Source organism: Mytilus californianus, unplaced genomic scaffold, assembly GCF_021869535.1.
Source record: "Mytilus californianus isolate M0D057914Y unplaced genomic scaffold, xbMytCali1.0.p SCAF_61, whole genome shotgun sequence".
Taxonomy (NCBI): Eukaryota; Metazoa; Mollusca; class Bivalvia; order Mytilida; family Mytilidae; genus Mytilus; species Mytilus californianus.
The window spans coordinates 574,904-599,391 of record NW_026262714.1 but is presented as its reverse complement, the minus strand read 5'-3'; the positions used below and the strand labels follow the sequence as shown (position 1 = coordinate 599,391).

Here is a 24,488-nt window from a genome sequence, read left to right as displayed (position 1 = left end):
GATGTTTATTCTTGACCATCGACCTTTATCTAACGGAAATGCACCGTGTGACTTTTTTTAAATGTAAATCTAAAATGTAAAACAAAAGTACAGATAATAAATTTCCGAATGATATATACTATAGCCGTATAGTTGGTTAGTACATTAAATCCTGGACTAAGAGTTATACTCAGTTCATAGTTAATTTAAGTTGGACCTACATAATCCTTCTTTTTGACTTTTTTTTTATCTTTTGACTCTGTATTAAGTAGATATAGAATAGGGGACATATACTCTTTGGACATTATAGTACACTGCAACAGGTCCAGCATCGTATTGTTCCTTGATTGTGTCATTATAGAAAGCGAATTATCGCAGACTTCTGCTTACATGAGCAACACAACGAGTGTCATATAAATTGACTACTACTATATTATTTGTTTTACAGAGCCAAAGCGCATGAACGATTTCCGGTTGTATTTTGCAAATGGCAGTGCGTATGAACAAGCTGAACGGTGCCACAGAGATTCGAAAAAGCTAGCCTACCTTAACTTGAATCAGAGTATCAATTGTGATTTAAGCCCGGCCAAGAATGTTTATTTCTTCAACAGAAATACATTTGTCGAATTATGTTACATAGAAATATATGGTAATGTATTAACAAACCATTTTTTTTAGAATCACATACGGGCGAGTTGTTTTTCCCCAATTAAAAAAAAGATAGATTTACATTTGCATTAAAAAGAATTGTTAATCACTGAATAGATATTACTTATCGAAATACGACATGTTCACTAAAACTTGGTAGTAAACTACGTTAATGTTATGTCATTTGCTAACATAATGTAATTTGACAACCGGTAGGTGATGTGCAATGGGTAATGTTCATATTCATAACAGGAGATGGAGTGTATATGTCAATGAAACAGAATTCCATCGACGAAATTGTGGGTGGATTAATGATTTGTTTTTCTCAGGACAAATGATTTTGCTCGACTTTAATAATAAAAAAATAGCAATTTATTTTTAAAAACATGCATAGATTAGAAAACAAAATATTGATACTTATTGTTTTTTTTCTCCATAATTTAAAATGGAAACACTCTATTTATTTTCACTTTCCTCTTCAAACAATTGTATTACAGAACTTCAGAATCAAACAATTTATTAAAAAAAAAAAAAGACATACAGATAAAAAGATAAATGGTCGATGTTCAAGTTTGTGGGTATATTTATCAGAAATTATCGAATATCAACACCACATTTTCCAATGATTAAAAACAGACAACACATCATTAAGTTTGACATAACATACATTAAGACAAACACTGACGACGTTTCTTTCGTGGGACAGGTTCACGACTTTGTCTTTATGTTATGTAGATTATGTATCATATCTCGCAGTAAAAAGAACGCCATAAACTAACAATAGAATAGATAACAACATCTGATTATAAGTAAAAACACAAATATACAATTATACAAGAATGCTTGCAGTAACTGAAACAAAAATCAAAGTACTTAACCTGCTGATATGAAATTATACAAGCTTACAAGCTTATAACGACAGATGTACTTCATGAAAGATTTTATAGAGTAACATCAGAAGCAGTATAGGGATACAAGATTTTCTGCAATGTCATGAACAAACTGTAGAGTTCATATTACTTTACGTTGATACATGTATACTGTCTTGAACTCCGAGTAAATTTAAATGCCAACATGTCACTCTTCCAATACTTAATGTGTACATGTTCCTAAAACGACTTCTATACTTAGATCCAGTTTAGGCCAACAACTTTGTCTGTTTAAAGGTACCAATGTATCTCATGATAATTCGGAGGTTTCAGGTACATCATAAATCAATTATCTGATGATCACGGGTTATGCGGTATATATAAACTAGGAGGGCTAGTGATGTCACAACAATACATACACTATTGTTAGGATCAATTATATACCTCCCTATCAATATTTAAGGAACTCCTTAAAAACAGTATCTGACAGGAACTGTTAGCTTTCCACAATTTTACCCTTGGAACAAATTCTAAGAGTTCTTCTATTGAACAATTTGGGACAATTCTGCACTACTATAGATTCAGACAATTCTACCAATGTGCAGATTCTGACAGTTCTTCCCCAGAACAATTTTGGACATTTTTACCTATTGACCCATTAACAGATCTGGACTATTCTACCCATACGATCAGTTACAAAAAATCTGATAGTTTTACCGTAGAACAAATTCTGACAGTTTTACTCTCCACAGATTTGAACAGTTTTACTCTAGAATTGATTCTGATAGTTCCAACTTTGAACAGTTTTAGACAATTCTTGAGTTCTATGAGAGATTATGTCGAACCGATGATAACTGTACATGCATTTTCCTCCTAGTGTTAATACATTATCTAGACGCTTTATATTTGATAATATGGATTATTGCATTTCGAAACATTATGAAAAGATATTATGTAATCTTTTATGAACAATAGCTCTGACGATCGAACATTCATATTATAAATGAATTTATGTCGTTGGCTGCATTTGCGGAAATTCAACAAATTTTAGCCCATTATATGAAATATTTATTGCAAACAGTCACTTAGTTTGTTCAGTTCACTAAATGTCTGGTTTTAAATATAAAAAAAAACAACCGTGCCATAAACAATTGTTATTGTTTCAGTACAAGCAAGGATGCGTTAAAGTTTTGAAATGAAAGGACTGTCACTTCATTTAAATTTAAGACAATTAGGAATGAATGCTTGAATTTAGCATAGAAAGTAGCATGGCCAGTAATTGGGTTTTTTTTTACTATATATTTTGCTTCTGTCAGCGAATAGTGTCCATAACAAAGGAAAAGATATCACCCTATTTAATAAACGCGTATTGTAAATGAACCTTTGATGAAACTCCTCCTTACCGACTCCTTTCATTATAACCACAAGTAAGTATACACTGTATTCTCGCCTACTACAATTCAAGACAGGAACATTCAAAAACAAAATGGATAGACACAAAAACTAAGAAGTAGAATAATAATAAATAAAAAACTCGAAAAAAGAAAAAAAAAATATAAGGACATTATCAATTTGTTAATGAAAAGCTGCACATGTACTACCAAAAATATGTCTTAATATAATATGCAATCAACTTTCGACGTAGAGGGTAGGCCTTGAAAGTTAAATCAAAATACAGAGGGGCATGTAAATACAATATACAGATTAGTTGATACGTTAAGTATACCTGTATATTGTCTTATTGTTCGTTTTATGTGTACCTCTTTACTCCCCCATTACTCAGGAGGCTTTTATTTTATTCACAGTTTACCAAATTTCTCAACCGACTCTGTTTAATTGTTTTGTGTGTTTGTCTAGCTTTGGTAGTTACAATTTTCGACCTATATGGTTATACTGTTGTCTAATTCCTTTATTTTGTAAGTTGATGATTATATTGATATTTATTGTAGTTGACTCTAATCTTCACATGACAATACCGCATAATCTACTTAAACTGAAGTGTTCACATTTGGAAAAATATTATTTTAACGATTCTTACTGATTTCTTTTTTTTCTGATAAGGAATTTCTGTGCAGAATAACTAATGTAAAATTACACCTGTCCAGTACTTTACCGTCTGTATAGTATTCCAGTGTTTATTGGTACGTTTATACTTTCGACGATGAACTGTGCGATCTCAACGGCTAGCACGGCGGCCCATTATTTCAGTTGTAGAATTATGTGACCAGTCTTCAGATCATGGGATCTATAAGGTTTCAAGCACCTTAAGATTATATATCAACTATTTCCATTCAATTGTTGTCATATTAGAAAATGGTTGATTCTTATCGATGTTTTAGGACACTATTTTACTGAGTATGAAATTTTAGTGTATAATCAACGAAGCTAGAGAACCAAACGGATCGTAAACACTTTTATCTGTTGGTGTCGCAACGACAGCAACATACTGGTTATTTTTATTTGTAATTCGAGAGGACCGTCTTGCTGGTTAATACTAGTCTCTCTTTTACATGTATTACATTTCAACAAGATGTTTATTATTATTTCTTTCAGTTACAATCGTTAGGTATAAGTATCTCTGTGTGGTTCTAAGTGTTTGACGAGGATATGATGTGCCTTTATATGGTCTTTCCTTAAAAGAGTCAAATTTGGCAATGTTCTTCAATCAATTACATATGTTATCTGAGCTCTATTAAGTGAGGATAATGCATTTTGATTTCAAGTGTTGGAATTTAATTAGATCTCATTCTATGTATACAGGCATATTGAATCTTACGTTACCACATATTGCTTTTATGACATACCCTCTTCCACTATTCCGGAAGTGACTAATATGCCAGAACATGTTAATAGGGTATAGTTGTTTCGGTTTATCCCGCATGTCAAATAGCCTGTAGTTCAGTGGTTGTCGTTTGTTCATTTCTGTCATAGTTGTGTTCGTAAATTATTTTGTTAAATAACGCCGTTAGTTTTCTCAGTTGAATTGTTTCATATTTTTCATGTCGTGGCCTTTTATGTTTTTCTCATTGTTGAAGGCCGTACAGTTGCCTATAATTGCTTATACTCACTTCATTTGAACGTTGGTGGTTAGTTGTCTCATTGGCAATCATACCACATATCCTTATTTTTATATGAACAGTTCAGACCAGGCAAGAGGGACAATTGATTCCTTGCAGATCTTTGGTCAGGTTGAAGTAACTAAATTATAATAAATGTTTTCCTTTTTTCAACTGATTTTTTCGGCTGCCCGTCATTGGCTCTTCCCGGCGAGCTAGACTCCGAAATTGCAGGTGGTTGCATCCTTGTGATTTACAGTGCGCTGGTTTGTACATTTATATTCCCATTATTCAATCTGATGCATGCGTTGCAAATCACGTCTTTTTTATGTGCCGTGTACTCATTTGTAGTAATCGTTTCAACAGTCGTTTTGTTCCTCTATTGACTTTGGTCTGAACGCCAGGCATGTATTTATATAAAAGATTATTGGTTGTATGCAGTATACAGAGATTTACACTAATATATTCACTTTCGTTTTTGGTCCATAAGGCAATCATTAGATCTGGTCATTGACAAACTAGCGAAGCTTGAGTAAGCAAGCAAACATCCCAGTTTTTTTATTTTTTGGTAGTCTTTTTCTGAGAGAAAGTCGGACTGTTTACAAAAAGGCCCTTTGTTCCACTTTCTCGTGCAATGCACGTTCTGCCTACTGTTCAATTTCAGCTTTAATGCATACAACCTATTGCCTCATCTATGATTGTCAACTTGTGGCTTCCTGATCGACTTTGGTTTTGAACGTGTAGCCTACACTAGTGTCATTCGGATGGCTTTTTGTTTAATTTCAGCTTTTAGATCGGTTTACTATACAATGATCGTCCTTGTTCTATAGCTTGCTGTTTTTTCAGCAAATGCGGCCCGGTCGGAAAAGAGACGATAAATTAGATCCCTCGTGTAAAGAGAGTGCTAAGATATCTTAACATAAAAGAACCCTTGCTACAACAATCTGAAGGAACTGTAGGTGGTCTGTTGCAAGGCAGCATTTTTGTTACTATCATACATCATCTAATCCCCAGTGGCAGTAAAAATTTACAACCCTCAAACTATACGCATTAACAGTTTATGTCTCATATAATATACACGATTACTATGCAACATGAAACCCACCAACAATCTACATTGAACTCATCTACTTTTAACTATTGTCTATTAATTGGATACTATGGCCAATAGGTCTACTATATTTTGTGTATGGAATGAATGTTAGGTGTACATGTCTATCTGGCATGGTTCATCTGACTTAACCTCATTTTTAGGGTTCATTGGTCAATGTTTAGTTGTTATGGTTTGGTCTATTTCTCAAATACTATTGGCGATAGGTCTGCTATACTTGAATTGGTGTGGGGAATAAAAGCATGGTGTACATGTCTATGTGGCAGGGTTCATCTGACCTCGACCTCAATTTTATGGTTCATTGATAATGTTTAGTTTCCGTTATTAGTTCTGTTTTTTCAGATTACATTTACTAAGTACTAGGCTAGCTATATTTTGTATGATTGTAATGTGTACATGTCAGTCTGGCATGGTTCATCTGATCTTAATCTTATGTACATTGATCATTGACAATGTTAAGTTAATGTGATACTTGTAGTAAAACTTTTAAATTACAGACTTTCAACATAAATTCAATCATGATAAGTAAAGCAGGCGAGAAATTTCAGCTTGTGCACTTTTGTTTATCATATTTTCTTTTATGGTGGGTTGGACCATCGTGACAGTTATTCAAATAAAAAAAATATTGCGCTCATATGGGCAACAAATCAAAAAAATCAAAAGAGTTTTCTTATGGAATATGATTACATTAGCTTCTTATTATGAGTGTTCTAATTGTTTACACAGACATGACAGAACAAAATCTAGAGCTTGTATTGAACTTATGATAATATTTATACTATGTTGTGGCAAATTAATCCATGTTATTAAACATAATTTGCATTCCAAATCCAAGCCAAATACAAGTGCAATTTTCTGATTCAATGATTGATGGTGGCTTTACATCAAATGGCAAAAACTATGCATCTTTAGGACAACATGATAGTATGTATGAAATCTGATTTGTAGTAGACAGATGACAGATAAGTTTAACCAGTTTTTAAGCATGCTACCTCAAAACGAAACACTCTTCTGAAAGACATTTAACTCTTTTCCTAAATGATTTGTGCTTTGACATGAAAGATGAGGACCAGCAAATATCAATTTTGACGTCTAGAATTAGAATCTAACCAACAATCACCAAAATAAACAATGCTAAAGACATGCAGGCTTATTTTCAGTGGTTACCATGTGTTGCTGTCACTCATATATCTCTTATGCTTGTTTTTTGTGCATAACTAAGGCTGCTGGGTTTCTTGTTTGAATTATTTTACAGTTTCTTATGTCATGGCCTTTTATACATGTACACAAATGTAGCTAGCTATGTGGTATGGGTTTCGCTCATTGTTGAAGGACCTACGGTGACCCATAGTTGCTACCATCTACATGTGTACCACCTTTGTTTCTGGTGGATAGTTGTCTCATTGGCAAAAGTACCCACATCTCTATATTTTATAATATACAAGACTACACAATTATTAATTGAATGTTTCTATATAATAGTTGTCGAACTTTTTGCAACAAAAAGCTGCTGTGATCAATTGTGATATAAAAAAATTGATACTTTGAAGTATTTTTTAATAAAAATATGCTTGACCAGTTGAAAATACCAGTTTGGTAAAAAAACAGTGATTATGACCATCATAAATATACATGTTGACTCCACCATTAACAATGAATAACTAACACAAATTTATGAATTCATCCATTCTTTCACAAATTGGAACTACGGGAGTGAATGACATCTATATGCACATTTACTATGTGTCAAAAGTGCACATATAATATTATTTGCAGCTGGCCTCATTTTTTAACTGGGATTCATACTCACACCAATTATAATTCTACAAAACAAAATATATATTGAAAATGAACTTGTGACAAAAAAGTATTGTGTAATTTTGTAACTTATCTAATAATATATACATAGAAGAAAGTCTCAATTATATTTACTTTATTTACTTAGGAGAAAATTCGCAATCATGATTTGATTGATAACAAGACTAAAACATAGATTGATTAGCTGTATTTGATTTTAGCACCACTGATGAAAATACCACAATACTGTAAACTATCTATTTTAGTATGATGTAAAGTATGTGAAAAAAATAATGAAAAGATATAAAGATCATAAAGGAGTTAATTCACTAAGCAAAAATGTTTGGCCCTAAAAATCTGAATTTTTTAAACTGCCATAATCTTGTAAAAACTTGATGAAAACGTATGTTGAAATGTCCAATATTATTTCAGTTAGAGAAGTTTTTCACCAATTGCGTCATTAGTGATGTATGTGTGACGTCATAAATGTAGGTAACACTCATTAAAACCTGAGTTTTGGCATAATTTGGCAAATTTATGACAGTTGTTTGCAAAATTAACAGTGGCGCCACCCCTAGCCAACAAATAGTATTGCTAAAATATCCTTATATACCATAGTCTCTAATTTTCAACCAGAATTTCAATGGACAAGGGTGGCGTCATTATAAAATATTGATATAAGGTGACAAAGGGGACAATTTCAGGAAAAAATAACTAAAATGAAATATTTTCCTATTTCAGTCTAATACATTTATAATATATGAAGCAGACATACATTTCTTTATTATACTTTCAAAATTAATACATTGACCAATACATACACATTAGATTTACTCAAGCAACTAAAGTTTGAAAAATTCACATAATATACATGTACATTGTACAGGGCCGTAAATTGGGGTTATGGCTCTACTCCTGATGACAGATAGGAAGATTTTAAACTCTCTGCTTTCAAAACATAGTTTTCTGTAAGACAAATGTAAAACGCTGTATAAAATTAAACATCTGAAAGTTAAGGAAAATGACATCATATTTTAGTAAATGTATCTTTAAATACTTATCCTTTTCAGTTGTCTAAATTCTTAAAGATCAATTATATTGAATAATTCTTTTAACAAGCATGTTTACTGAGGCGTGTACTATTATTGCAGGCCAGGTTTACTGTCAAAATGAAGCTTACACAATATCTCTGTTAAACTAATGTCTTAAATCAGATTCATTGTACCTCTCTACATGACAGGCGATTTCTTTATCAATTAACATTAAAAAATTGGTCTTTTTGTCTTTTGGTCAAATGTTATGAATATAGATAAATTATTACTTGACGTACATACGATTTAGCAATAAACCATGATTTTCCTTTGACATTTAGTGATTCTACTTCGTCAAAATTATCTCCCTAATACGCAACCTCATTTTTGCAATCGTAAAAATGGAAGCCATTGTAGGGATGACGCGCTGTCAATTTTGCTCTTGAAAACCGACAAATTTATCCACATAGCTTCATTACGATCCTGATATGACAGTTGTATTTCAAAAGACAAATGTATCTACTAGCTATTAGGCATCATTAAGGGAGGAACCATTTAACTTAAATAGGGGGGGGGGGGGGGGGGGGGGGTTACGGTTTTTTGTCCGAGTTAGACATTTTTTTTCCCGCAAAGCGCAAATATTTTTTTTTAGTTTTTCGACGCTATCAATCAAATTATTTTTTTCAAAATTTAACATTATAAGGTATGGGAAAAAATTTGGTTTCAGAATATTTGTTTGTGTCATCTGCTAGACCACAAAATTTTTTTTCATCAAATTGGGGATCAGAATATTTTTTTAGGAAAAAACCATACCCCCCCCCCCCCCTTTTGAAGTTAAATGGTCGGTCCCTAATGTACTTTTATGTCTTTTGTCAACTTAAAACTATTGTCTGATCAGTTGTTAGTGGGAATTTCCGAAAGTTAAAATCCATTAAAAAATGTTCTAAATTGAATTAAATATTTCGTGGAAGGGCAGACTAAAAATGTTCAGAGGTTGAAGACTAATCACCATAGATATTACACATAAGATCACAAGTAAATTATGTCGTCAAGTATTTTTAAAGGATAAATATGCTATTCAAACACGCCTACTCTGTTTTGACTCATTAAGAAAGGTATTTCACTTGATCCATATATTTTATTTTTTATTACTGTGAATTTTTAATGTCATTATATCAACCTGTAGCCTAAATATATAAAAATAATAGGACCCGAAGCGAAATAGTGTATCAAATATTTTTGCGTTATACGTTTTCAAGACAAAATAGTCAACTCAAACACGCCTGAACATAAAAAAAGGTGTACTCTACTTTCTCTTCTCTTTTTGATATATTTATTGCCCATTTTGGGGATTTTTTCACCTAAAAATGTTGCCGGGGCAGAGATTCAAAAAATTAATGTATCAAAAAGATCAATCTTTTATCTTTCTTTTGATTTTTTTTTCGGTGGAATTGATGTTTAATTATGCAGTTTTCACCATGTTTAACATGTTTAAGTTATAAAATCAATACTCGTTCTCAACCCCGCTGCATTTTTGCGCTTGTCCCAAGTCAGGAGCCTCTGGCCTTTGTTAGTCTTCAAAGTTGTATGTTTTTATTTAAAATTTAGTTCATTTATATGTTTCGGAGTTTAGTGTGACGTCCATTTTCACTGAACTAGAACACATTTTTGTTTAGGGGCCAGCTGAAGCCCGTCTCCGGGTGTGGGATTTTGTCGCTGCGTTGTAGACCACTTGGTGGCCTTGGGCTGTTTTTTGCTCATTGGTCGGGTTGTTGTTTCTTTGACACATTCCCCATTTTCATTCTCAATTTCATTCTCAACATTCTCAAATAACTTTTTAAAAACTCTATTTCTGTTTATAAAATACCAGAATGAAATGACATTATGGTGGTTCTTATTTCTTTCATTTTTGATTTATTTTGAATATCCACAAAAGTTACATGAAGATGAATGTGTTAACATTTGTGAAAATTATTATTTATTTTAAATCATCGATCTACAATACCAATGACATTTTGAAACTCATCCCTCCAGGCAATAAACTGTGTTGTCTACATCTATTTTTTTTTTTATCTATATCATGTATATTCTAATTCCTGATTATCCTGATAATTACTAATCACTAATTTCACATGTCCATGGTCACGAATTTATGTTTTTTTTAAATTTGTCGGATAAAGAAAAATTTATATATCTTTTTAAAAATATCGATATTTGTAATAGTGTTGCCAAAACCTGCAATTTGATTTTAACAAGAAGAAACAGTATTCTATATCATTAATTGCTCTTTGTAGTATTTTATATATGAATTGGTATAGATATGTATTTTAATAGTCTCTCATAATTCTTTTAAGAATGGCACATACATATATTTTACTTGTTTTTATATATGTTTGCAGTATATTTATATATAGTATATATATTTCTTGTTTTAAATGTATGTTGTATTTGGTGAGACTTTAATAAACTATTGAATCTGAATCTGAATCAGTAAATATGTGAGGTTCTTCTTTATTAATTAATTTTTAGACCATTTTTTTCTATTCTTTATATTTTTCGCAAATTTTTCTCTATTCTTTATATTTTAGCACCCCATTGTTCTCTATTTATTTTTTAGAGGGTGGGTCTATTTTTTTTCTATTCTTCATTTGTTTTTTGCACTTTATTTTGCATTCTTTTTCCATTATTCTCTATTCTGTCAATCCCATTCAGACCCTCATATATCATATATTGTATACATAATTATTGGTATAAAAATATTTTTGATATACAAATGTACTTTTTCATGTTTTAAAATCAATTCTGAATGCGACCATGTTATTAACTAAGTAAATTTTGAAACAACTCACTTATTAATACAAAATTTAAAAACAATATATTCATGAAAGAGGGTCTGGATGAGGGGTTCCCTAATTTCTTTACTCTTTTATTTTTAGACCATTTTTTCTATTCTTTATTTATTTTGCCCATTATTCTCTATGCTTTATATTTAAGCACCCCATTATTATCTTTCTTTTTTTTGGCCTACATTTCTCTATTATTTCTTCTTTTTGTCCTTTATTCTGTCCTTTTGCCCATTATTCTCTATTCTGTAAGCCCAATCCAGAACATCATGGAACACTTTACCATGTTTACCTTAAAATTGAAGCTTACAGATACAAAAAAAAACTGTTCTCGCTCATAGTTAATGTTTTAATCAAAACAAGTATAACAGATGTAACACTTGTACATTAATCATGTTAATGAGGTACAATGTAAATATCAAAAAGAAAAAGAAAGGAGATGTGGGATACATCGATAATACATAAACCTAACAAAAAATGTAACCAAAAGACATGTAGATTAATATATCATTCAGGAATTAAAAGTTTTTAAAAATTGAATCAATGAAAGATTCAAATGTTATAGCCATAATGTTACAAAATATTTATGTGGATGACCTTGCATGCAAATATTGAAAATAAGAATAAAAGGAGATGTTGAATTGGGCAGAGGTGGATTTATGGGGAGAACCCAAGGGCTGGGTCCCTTTATGGAGCTTTATATATGATAAATGCATCGACCTTTTACAAGTATCACTCCAAACGTTTGCTGGACAGCCCTACCCCCTCCTTGTCAAAATCTTGGTTTCGCACCCGTTTGGTACATATGCAAAAGAGACTGCAGCTCAAATTCAATAAGAAAGGCATATGGACTTTTTCAAGGATGGCACCAATCTATATAAAATTAGATACCAAGCTTTGACAATACATGTTAATTAAAGATGAAAGCTATGCAAAAGTTTCAAAGTAATTTAATATTCCATGACTGAGGGGACAGGGCCAAATAATCCCCGAGGAAATGAAAATATCTTACCATTAACAAAATGTCCCACACAATGTTTTAAGATATGTTTGTTTAAATAGCTTGATAAGTATAAAGATGGACGAGTAGACATGACTGAATATGACATCTGCTTTGTTAGTAAAAAAATAATGTACTTTGTAGGCTGCTTCATAGGTACATGGGGAAATAATTGTACAGCACTATGCCCTTCAAATTGTATCAACAATCATTGTTATCCTAAAAACGGTTACTGCGTTTGGGGATGTGACCCAAGTAACTGTATTAACAACAAATGTGATAAACAAACAGGTGTTTGTACTGATGGATGTGTTGCTGGGCGAGCCGGACAGTTCTGTAGCAAATGTAGGTGCTTTCTGCTAACTTTCGTTTAAGATATCAACAAATGGTCCATTCAAATAAAGAAACTGAACATTAGACATGTTAGACTTAACTTAATAATTTTAGCTTTACCTTTAAAACATTGTGAAATATACTTTATCGAGCTGATATCGTGTACATTTGATTTTTTCTTTTTTATTTTATTTGAATTAATTAAAAAACTTTTAACTACGTTTTATAATTATACACTATTTATTGCTTTGATTTTCGTTCTGTTTTGCATTTTTTGTGTTTTGGATGGGTTGAAGAAAGTTAAATATCTTAAAATAAAACTCTGTTTTGCTTGTTTCTCCTATGTGAAGCAAATGCATTTTCTAGACTTACAGCTGTATAATTCAATATTGATTAGATTGTTTATGCCACAGATAATCTAGCATACAATGGTACAGCCACCCAAAATCCTCTTAATCCAAATAAACCTGCTAGTTTGTCCATTGATGGAAACCGAACAAATGGCATGTGTTCCAGGACAACCGGATCAAGTTCTTATCTTCAGGTCGACACTGGCTCCATGAGTGTTGTAACTACAGTTTATCTAACCTATGGTGGTAAGAATTAATTATAGCATTTGTAAAGTAGCCATTATATCTGTCATTTTTCTATAAACTATGTTTTTTAACGTTAGGATTTGATACAAAAATCACTTATTTCTATTGGAACAAATAAGTGAATATTGTATATTTACGTATATTTGAAGTTATCAAAAGGGTTCATATCACTTCCGTTTTTCTGGATTGCTACTCAGAAATGTGTTTAGGGTCCAAAACGACCGACAAGGCTACAAACAATATGGTAGTGGTATAATTTCAATTCTGTACGATAATTTCTAAGAATGAATATTATTTTTTTTCTTAATTCAAGGTCGTATATGGTCTATGGAAGGTCAAATAGTAGACACATAGTATTATCCCATCTCTATTTCCGGGCACCTTTGAAGATATAAAGAACCGTACTATGTATTGGCTCCTGAACCTACACACAAAATTGTCAAATATCTCGACTCCACCGATTAATTTTCGTCATCTATGTACCTTTCTTGATTTAGATATATATGTGTCACCAGAGAAACTGTATACTCAATGTACGACAAAAGAGAACCTGTTTCTTCCTCAGTATTTTTTTTCTAATTTGTGTAGTAAAATTAAATGTTCCAGAGGTCCCTTCTTATTAAAGATGTGTATACTCTCAAACTCGTTCTCTATGCTCATGGCTGTAGCGACGTCATTAATTTCAATGAACGTAATCTATGTGTAACTGATTAATTATTGAGTCAAGGATTTATTCAAATAGGATAAAAACGTTTACAAATTTCTTCTATAGACACTTAGTTTGGGTTCGGAAGTTTGACTGTACATGTACCTGTACAAATCTTATTACTAAACGGATATGACATTCTAGTTTTATGGTGTGTTATTTTAATTAGACTTCGTCAATTGATGAAAGATACGATCCATGTAAACTTATTGATCCTTTGAATCAGCTAATTCTCAAGTTGATAAATTTTACACTGCATTCAGATATTGAAATTTTGCCCTTATAGGTACTTACGTCGAGTTCATTTAAAATTAAAGGGGCACTAGCTACGAGATATAAAAAAATTATAAAATATGATTGTTTTTGTTCAATCATTAATGAAAGTGGAATAGTGAAATAATAATTCGCTTTTAGCAGCCAGTATTGTCTAATTGTTTCAAAATAAGCAAATAGATATTGATGATAAATTATTCACTTGCAAGTGAATAATTCGACCTCATTGAATCCGTATTCATGTGAACTTCAATTTAACCCCTTAGATAGAGTTGAATAACGCATGAATTGTGTGCATTTTTGATTATTTAAAGGAAAAGAATGTCAACATTGAAAGTAAACAAAGGTAATTCATTTGATTGACTGATTCGATCCCCAAAAAAATCATTCTTGTAGGTAAAAATGATGATTAACATATATTTTTAATCTATAAATGAAATTAAATAGACCTAGAAGAATCCAATTGCACGAGTTGCGCCATCTATTTATATCTTTATTTATGTTTATATCCCTTATATGGGCATCAGTGGTTTTCGGGAGGTCAACTCGACAGTTAATTAGATGGCGTCTAGACTAAAATACACACAAAACGAAGCTACATATTATCGACCCTATTCCATGTAAATTGTTTATTTTAGATTTGTTTGTAATTTGGATAAATGTTTTACATTGTTATATAACAAATATGAGAATTAGAGTCAAATCGGTGAACATGAATTTGACAGCTAGTGCCCCTTTAAATCACAACTAAACAAAAATAGCTATCTAGTTATTAACACTTATGATCCTGTATCTTGTTGATGCTTATATTTTGGGTATTGAACAATTTGTATTGTGTTATTGAAATTTGTGTAACAAAATTTGGGAATTTTTTTTAAAGTAAGGAATATTTCTTCCTCATGCAATCTTCTGATTCCTTGTCCGTCCTCGCCTATAATTTTTGTTTGCATTTATGAACGAATTCTGTAAAAACGTCACTTCAGATACTGTACGACCATTCAAAAGGGAACACTTTCCCGTGTGAAACTAAAATATTCAAATCGAAAAATCGAGAAAAAGACAATTATTATTGTTTGTATTTTCAAAGTAAGTTTCCTTAAGTAAATGTCTGCAGTAAAATTAGAAAGTTACTTGAGGCAAACGTATCACCAAGGTAACGGTAAGCGTTTTTAAAGTTTATCATATTAAAAGTAATAAAGACAAATATTTCCTGAGAACAGCTCACCTAACAGTTCATGACAAATTTCAAGAAATTTTAGAACTGATCCCAAGTATACTTACAAATGTATCAATCATGACGACATCCACTATAGACTTTTGTATATTTTGGACTATTAGTATAGTTCCCATATCCTATTCCCACTGTCCTAACCATAGTTTCAAGTTCATATCATAGAAAAATCTTTTCTATTTGTTTATAGTATTTTTTGGTTTTTTGGTTAGTGCAACGTATTGCTCTATTTTATAACCATTCGCAAAGAACACATTTGTGGCCGATGACAAACAAAATTAATGTTCTTCATTTTAGACATAAATATGTCCTAAGCAACGATTAACGTCATTCGATTTATCATAGTGTAAATCAGGGCAGATGTGTTGGTTGACATAAAATCTGATACCAGTGGGATATCCAGTGAACGAAAACAAAAGAAAATTCACTCTTCTTTTATAGAGTCGAGAAAGTCAATAATAAAACAAATACCGGTGACGATACTGATCAAAAGTTATTTCTAAATAATAATTGTACATTTTAAATAAATTATTAATTAACCTGTGTTATTAGAAATATACATGCAAATACACGATGTTTTATGTTCAGTATTCATCGAGATAATTGCTTTAGAAGCTTGTGAAACTGAAATTTAAAAACTGCCAATCTTTGCTGCATATTGATAAAAAAAACTTGAAAAAATCATGTAAATACAAAATTGACAGATCATTCGGGTCACCAATTTCTGAGTGTTCCAAAAACTCCTTAGCATGTTACAATTTCCCAAAGTGTGCTTATTTGTTCACACCTAAGTTATCGAGCACACCGGTCTGCACTTGTCACATGTACATTCAATAGTAATAAGAAAACTATTGTCTTTGCGTGAATATAAACATTTAAAAGTCTGTCTGTGCAGGTTAAAAAATTAAAGATAACTATTTTATAAAGTAGGTATGTTCTACAATTTTGTATACAACTTTAATAAAAAGTCGTCTCGAGTTTTGTACAAGTATTTATGGTCTTCTCGATCTATTCACATTCAATGTTTACATCGAGATAAGGTCTGTTTGATTTTGCTTAGTAACTTAATTTCAAAAGTGCCAATCTTTGCTGCATATCAATCGATTCCTTTGAAAGTTTTTCTCTGACTTTCTCTGATCTAGCTGTATATATATACGAATAATTAGCATGTTCCAGAGAGGGTATACAGACAGTAAAAAAATAAATTGAAGTTGGTACTGCAGGAATTTATTCGCATAGCAACATTTTAAACTAATTTTACCAAAACATCTTTAGCCTGCTGCACTCGTCGTTTGCTACTTAAGGAGGAAAATGATAATATTGAGTGGAAGTTTCGTTTTTATTTCAATTTATTTCTATTTTTACTATTTACCAGAACATTTTTCCGTGAATCCATAATTGATAGCGTCCTTGCTAAAATGGGACAAACATTGAGAAGATCTAGTTTTCAGTGTTTACAGGGGAGGCAATATTTTGTCACTAGATTTCCCACTGATACTGAATCACGCATTTGTTTTATTCCGAGTACCCACTGATGTTATTGTAATACTTCGTGCTTTAAGTGAAAACAATGTGGATTATTCGTTTACCTGGTCATCTACTTTGTTAAATATATAATTTGGTATATAATGTTTTGGTTATGAAAGTTGCTAGCTTTTCTCTACATGTTCTTGCGCTCTTATCGCGCAAAAGACTTTTTTGTGTTACAAGTTCATATAGTGACATTAATTTTAAACGGCAAGTATATTCATCATGTTTATGATTACACATTAATATATAATATTTGTATGTTTCTTACAGATCCACCGTTAACAACAGGTGATGACATGATATATTGTTCCAATACAAGTAATTCTTGGGTTGATGGCTTTGTGTTATATAAGGGCGAACGTCCGACTAAGAATATAAATGTACTTGCCGTTTGCAGATATATTACGTTTGTACCACCTGCAGCAAATGGAGTTGATGTGTGTGAAATTGAAATTGGCGGTAACTGCAATTTTTTTTTTAATTATAGAAATAGTCTACTCATTCTACTTGATAAGTAAATTGTACACAAACAGTGTATTTTGCAGATAATTGACATATATACGTTGTAGAAAATTTGTAAAAATTGGGTCTTAAGTATTTTATATCCCTGACAATTTCTTAGAGACTATGCATAATCACTGTTGTCGTTTTGGATTAAATGTAATCGCTGAAATATTTAGGTATTATGCATAATAACTAAAAAAAATAACAGTGATTAAACAGAAAAACTGGAATGAAAACAAATTAAAAATATGATTACAAGTTGAATAACTTCTTCTGTAACATCATAACAATCATTAATATCTAAATGTCGAAAACAAAATACTTTGAAAAACATCTTTTTTCCACCAAACTACTTACATTCCACGGATGTCCTGATTTTCTGAATGAAATCTATTCTATTCACATCGGTGTTTGATACATCAACATTTTCAAAAACCTTATCCTCCGCATATCATGGCATATTGAATCTTATTTTACAAACTTCCATCTGTTTTAGATTTTTAGATAATGCATAATATATTCTTTACTAGAAGATTATTTCAAGAAAATATCTTTATCGTATCTTTAAATGTCGTTGTATGTTACTTTCAAATTTTCATGTCGTCGTTAGGATGTCCGTTAGGAAGATATGGAGTAAACTGTGAACATTTTTGTCACTGCAAAGGATTGTGTGATTCAGTTACTGGACAGTGTACACTTGGCTGTTTCGATGGATGGACCGGTGAAAGATGTGACAAAGGTTAAAACTTTTTATTTTCTGCTACCGACATAATGATTTTAATCAATGTTGTTTTAAAATCTTTACAACTTCCAATAGAAAGACATTTATAATTAGTTTTAATAATTAGTATATTTGAGGGCTCTCCACCTTTCTGTTGCAAACCATTAATGTTATCATAATCAAAGTAAAAGATCTTGCTATTGTTCTTGGGTAGCACCTTTAGAATTTTTTTTATTACTTTCACGTTATTCAAAAGATTTATGACACGTGATATCGAACAGTGGTTCATATTTTCCTGTTGACCATCTTTTTTACAGAACACATCAACCATTACAAAACTGTCGGTCCCGCGTTTGTAGGTATAGAAAACAAGTTTTTATTGTTTCCCAAATTTGAATTTTTAGATGACATATTATCGGAGTTATTTCCACGTTAAAATGTGATCAAAATGATTTAAGATGTACGTAGTTTTAACGCATATAGTTTTGTTACATTACATCTTGGTCCAAGAGCAATCATTCGAAATCAAATTCAAAGGTCAATATTTTTACCTTTGCTGTATCCGATATCGATAAAAAGTTTTCTGTCAAATTGCTGGTTAGGATATACACAATTGAAATAATTTCTTTCGATGTGTTCTGGTGACTTTTACAGTTTACTTCTATAAACATTTGAACTAAGCCGTTTTGTAATATAACTCTTAAACTATACAAATAGGAGGCAAGGTTTCTTTTGAAATGACATTAATGACATATGATCTCTTAATTACGGGCAAGGTCTAAGTATATTTGTCATGTTTATATTTGATCTATATTTTACCCTTATCCTGGTTTTACAATTTTTTTAACTGTCGGTAAAAGCAAAAGAAACAAACCGAGCAAAATTTGTTTTTGAGAAGAATAGACATATATTTGAATCCATTAAAATGTAAAGGCATTGTTATAGATTTATGCTGCGCATCATAAAGCCATGTTAGCATTAGGTTAAATGTGAGAGACATAATTTATGACCTTTAAAAAAGTTCAGCGGAACGCGACCTTTTATTAACAGAAAAGTTGGCTATATCAGAATTGTTTGAGGAAGTTTTACCAATTTTCGAGGTATTCAATATACCTTTATAATCTTCCGCCTCTCTTTTCCATATATTAAAATTTTTCTGAACAGACAATTTTCAAATGTTTAAGTAACATATTATGTAACCCATATGTGTCTTTGATCCATGAATTGCACGTGCACATGCATACTATGGTTGACATACAGTTAAAACACTTGATTATGAACACAATGAACAAATGATTTATAATTAAGTTATAAATAATATATGAACACTGACGGTCTTACGTTTCGATTTATCTATTTGATGTATTGGTCTTGAACTAGCATTTAATGATTTGCATAACTGCGAGTACTATTAGATCGAAACTGTGTGTCTTTTTGTTAACAATGTAGTTAGTTGATTATTTTTTTCTTTGTGTTGATCATATGAGTCAAGCCTAAAGGACCTGATTTTCAAAGATAGTTCTAATATTGTGCTTTTACATCACTGTCCCAGGTTAGGGAAGGGTTGAGCGCTCGCAAACATGTTTAACCCCGCTTCATTTTGTATGTATGTCAGGAGCCTCTAATTCAGTGGTAGTCAGTTTGTTTTCTTTCTATAACATTTGTTTTTCTTTAACTGCTTTGTGAATACATCGGGCCGTTGGTGTTGTCGTTTGAATTCATTAACATTTTGATATTTCGGTTTTGGTTTTATAGCTTGTTATTTGCTGTGGATTTTTAACCAATTGTTGAAGGTAGTACGCATACGGCTACCTATATAGATATAGAAAGATGTGGTATGAGTGCCAATGAGACAACTCTCCATCCAAGTAACAATTTATAAAAGTAAACCATTATAGGTCAAGGTAAGGCCTTCAACACGGAACATTGGCTCACACCGAACAGCAAGCTATAAAGGGCCCCAAAAATTACTAGTGTACAACCTTTCAAACGGGTAACCAACAGTCTATACTTGCTTAAATGCGTCAGTGCCTGCAAACGAATATATATATATATATATATATATATATATATTAAATGACTGAATAATAGCCAACGATAAATCTTACGGGGCGATGGATCATATAAATATGATACAGTACACTACAAAATATAATATATAACCAGTCTAAAAGGGTACAACATCACCAAAAAATGACAATAAACGAACAAATGTAACTATAAATATTTCGGATAACAGATATCCTTCAACAATATGAGCACGATGTAAAATGAATCAGATAAATCTATTCTGATTATTAAACTAAAGCAATCTTGAATTCTATACAATAAAAAAAGTGAAACAGTTTCTCCCGAACATCATATGTAGAGACGCTAATAAATTTTTAAAATTTCCAAAAAAAGACTCAAAGACATGCCTAAAATGAAAATAGTAATTATAGATATAAACTGGCACAACTTTAAAATTCCAAAATGATGTCAGTTAAGATGTTAAAACAACTGCGTGTAAATAGATTCCCAAAAGAACAGCACTGGTCGATATAAGCTGGTAAAATATGACAAACAGAGGCTGCGTATATATCATTCCAAATAAATAGCAGTTTTATAATGAAAAGAAAAAATAATAGTAAATTTGGGCTAAAGTTAAAAGTTGGACGTGGATGCGTACTTGTATATCCCTACCAAATGAAAAGAACCCTGGTATTTAGACTAGTAAAATTTCAAAAATTCCAAAAGAATCCTTAAAACTGTAAGTCAAGTAAGGAAGCCGGAGTAACTGGAAACAAATGATGTCAGGAAAATGAGTGATGGTAGGGAAAATGAGTGACTCATTCTATGTTTTTTCATTTATGCCCTCTGGGGAAACTGTCCTTAGCTTTCTTATCCAAAACCTTTCCCGAGCAAGTCTTTCGGCCCTTGACCAACCCTTGTTGTGGTCTATGATTGTGATTGTAAGCTGATCTCAAAAACCTTACAATCACAATCATAGACAAGGGCCGAAAGACTTGCTCGGGAAAGGTTTTGGATAAGAAAGCTAAGGACAGTTTCCCCAGAGGGCATAAATGAAAAAAACATAGAATGAGTCACTCATTTTCTCTACCATCACTCATTTTCCTGACATCATTTGTTTCCAGTTACTCCGGCTTCCTTACTTGACTCTTACAGTTTTAAGGATTCTTTGGGAATTTTTGGAATTTTACTAGTTTAAATACCAGGGTTCTTTTCATTTGGTAGGGATATACAAGTACGCATCCACGTCCAACTTTTAACTTTAGCCCAAATTTACTATTATTTTTTCTTTTCATTATAAAACTGCTATTTATTTGGAATGATAAATACGCAGCCTCTGTTTGTCATATTTTACCAGCTTATATCGATCAGTGCTGTTCTTTTGGGAATCTATTTACACGCAGTTGTTGTAACATCTTAACTGACATCATTTTGGAATTTTAAAGTTGTGCCAATTCATATCTATAATTACTATTTTCATTTTAGGCATGTCTTTGAGTCGTTTTTTGGAAATTTTAAAAATTTATTAGCGTCTCTACATATGATGTTCGGGTGAAACTGTTTCACTTTTTTTATTGTATAGAATTCAAGATTGCTTTAGTTTAATAATCAGAATAGATTTATCTGATTCATTTTACATCGTGCTCATATTGATGAAGGATATCTGTTATCCGAAATATTTATAGTTACATTTGTTCGTTTATTGTCATTTTTTGGTGATGTTATACCCTTTTAGACTGGTTATATATATATATATATTTATATATATATATATATAGATTGCCTAACAATGTAATTTTAACACACTATTTAGTATGTAAATATAAGAATGTTTAAAATATTTACAAAATGATGAAAATAAACGCAATATTTCGCTAGACTAACTAGCTTTATCAAGCGTGCATCTATCCAGGTGAAATCGGATGTAGATGATAAGAAACTTTTGCAGCTCAATGTATATGGTGCACTTGAAATTAACTGCCTTGAAAATAATACATAATTTGGATGAAGTTCGAGATTTTTACAAAATTGGTAGTTGAAGTTAGCAACGTCCAATGGCCAATATTACAGGATAAAAAGGACGATGCTGTGTACTAAATTATTCTTTATCTTTACTGTATCTTTTCTCATCTTTTTCGTTAAGACCATCAGGTTCTAAAGTGTGGAGTTGGTGGATCCAAAAATTTTCTCGTCTCCTTCTCGCCGTGGTGTCCCACTCGGTGTTGACTTCTATGATTTGGAAAGTAACATTATCAAAAGAATAATTTTATTTGTGTAATTGAATTAATATCTGTACTGATTAATCCACACTCCCATAGATTTGTATGTCATGTACTGCTATTTATAGGCACTTATATATATATATATATATATATATATATATATATATATAAGTCTAGAGATTTGCACAACGATACTAATATAAGATGGTATTATACGAAGATGTTGTTAATAAATCGTGTTGACAAATATTTCGGCTTAACAAATAGCCTTCTTCGGTGTCAATTATTTTAACATTTAAAATAATTAAAATAATTGACACCGAAGAAGGCTATTTGTTAAGCCGAAATATTTGTCAACACGATTTATTAACAACATCTTCGTATAATACCATCTTATATTAGTATCGTTGTGCAAATCTCTAGACTTATATAATTTTTTCCTTATCTGCACAGTATCGTCTATTCTAGACGATCCGGTACATAGTAAATTTGCTGGTTGGTCCTTTTTATAGACTTCTATATATATATATATATATATATATATATATATATCCCAGTTGATACGATATTTGCTGCTGCTTACAAGCAAGCAATTAAACCAACGGTTTCAAGTGGTATAGTTGAAATTATCTCTTTTGGATTTTACGGACGCCATCACGAGTTAAGTGGTCGTTATGGAATATCTGTTTCACAGATGACGACGGGTATATCTAAATTTGTCGTTACATGATCTTGTCCTCCTTTCCTTCAGTCTTTAGTTTTCTACGACGGGTTTCGTACATGTATATTGTTGCTTGTCTTTTGGTCTTCTTGTTTTTTGCTATGACAGTGTCAAATCGTTTTTGACTTACCATTCCAGAGCCCGTGAGATTATCTAATTTTTTGGTGGGGTTCGTGGTACTTCGTCTTCAGTCAACTATGTTGTATTTTGAAGACTGCGATTTTAGTTGTTTTGGGGTTTTTTTTTTTTTTGCCCTAGTTTAAATATTTTTTATTGGTATTTTCCGCCTATCTTTGTCATTTGGACTCTGTTTATTACTTGTCTCGTATGTATTCATTGAAGTGCGTTAAAACCTTCATAATCAACTGATCGGAATTAAGAAAATGGAAATGCTCTGAACAGTTTGATTTTAATGTGTGTTTTTTACGAGTTGATTTTTTTATTTGTATAAAATTGATTTAAGAAAATATAGTGTGCGTTGAAATACAAAACAGATAAGCAGTAGCTTCAGAAACAATTCAGTGCTCCGAAATAGTAATTAGCGATAAGTTCTGTAAAACATGTAATAGTAAATATCATAATTCGTTTATTTTCTTATTTTCAATAATGCCGTTGGCGAAATTTCTAACATTGATAGCAAAAACGGTTAAAACGCTTCTGATTTATTATAGCTCGACAACACTGCCAGTAGGCAATAACGGGTTGCCTCTGCCAAAAGCTATTTGTTTGGCAGAGGCTGTGCTATATTCTATTTACTTTCAATGATATATCAGCTAATATCCTTTGTTAAAATAACATTACAGACAATTGACTGAGATGACACAGACATATAGCCATTTTAATAAAAAGAAATATCTTTTAGTATTTGTTTAGTCATTTTGTTCAATTTACTTATTTCCTGATTTCACATATATTGTTTCATAGTACAAGGACATTACAGGAATAAATGATGTTAATATGCGTACTTCAGGAAATAACCTTACTGCTTTCTGAGGGTTATAGTTTTATATTTTAGTATGGGCATACCAGACTGGTGTTCAAATTGGTAACCGTTTCGTTACTCCGAACCAAACTATAAGACTATTTATTTTCACAGCTTGTAATAATGGTTACTTCGGAAGTGAATGCAATAGGACGTGTTCCAAAAACTGCATAAAGCCGTCATGTGATCATGTTTCAGGTGAATGTAATGAAGGTTGCATTAAAGGATGGGAGGAATACAATTGCACAAAAGGTTTGTTTGGTTGAATTTCAATTTTTTAATTCAAATTAAAATAATGTTGTTTACAAAACAACAAAAAAACTTT

The 24,488-nt window shown here is 31.5% G+C and overlaps 1 protein-coding gene across 2 annotated transcripts in view; it reads left to right on the top strand.

Moving 5' to 3' along the window:
* The window catches only part of LOC127707278 (multiple epidermal growth factor-like domains protein 10), a 74,607-nt gene that overhangs the window by 35,832 nt on the left and 14,287 nt on the right, over positions 1-24,488 (top strand). Inside the window, exons 4-9 of one of the 2 annotated variants that reach the window (XM_052211815.1) lie at positions 428-628; positions 12,479-12,679; positions 13,081-13,263; positions 17,274-17,462; positions 18,118-18,246; positions 24,278-24,415. In XM_052211815.1, the coding sequence (XP_052067775.1) occupies positions 428-628; positions 12,479-12,679; positions 13,081-13,263; positions 17,274-17,462; positions 18,118-18,246; positions 24,278-24,415 (1,041 nt within the window). The remainder of the gene's footprint in view (positions 1-427; positions 629-12,478; positions 12,680-13,080; positions 13,264-17,273; positions 17,463-18,117; positions 18,247-24,277; positions 24,416-24,488) is intronic. The other variant, XM_052211816.1, reaches the window with a different exon arrangement.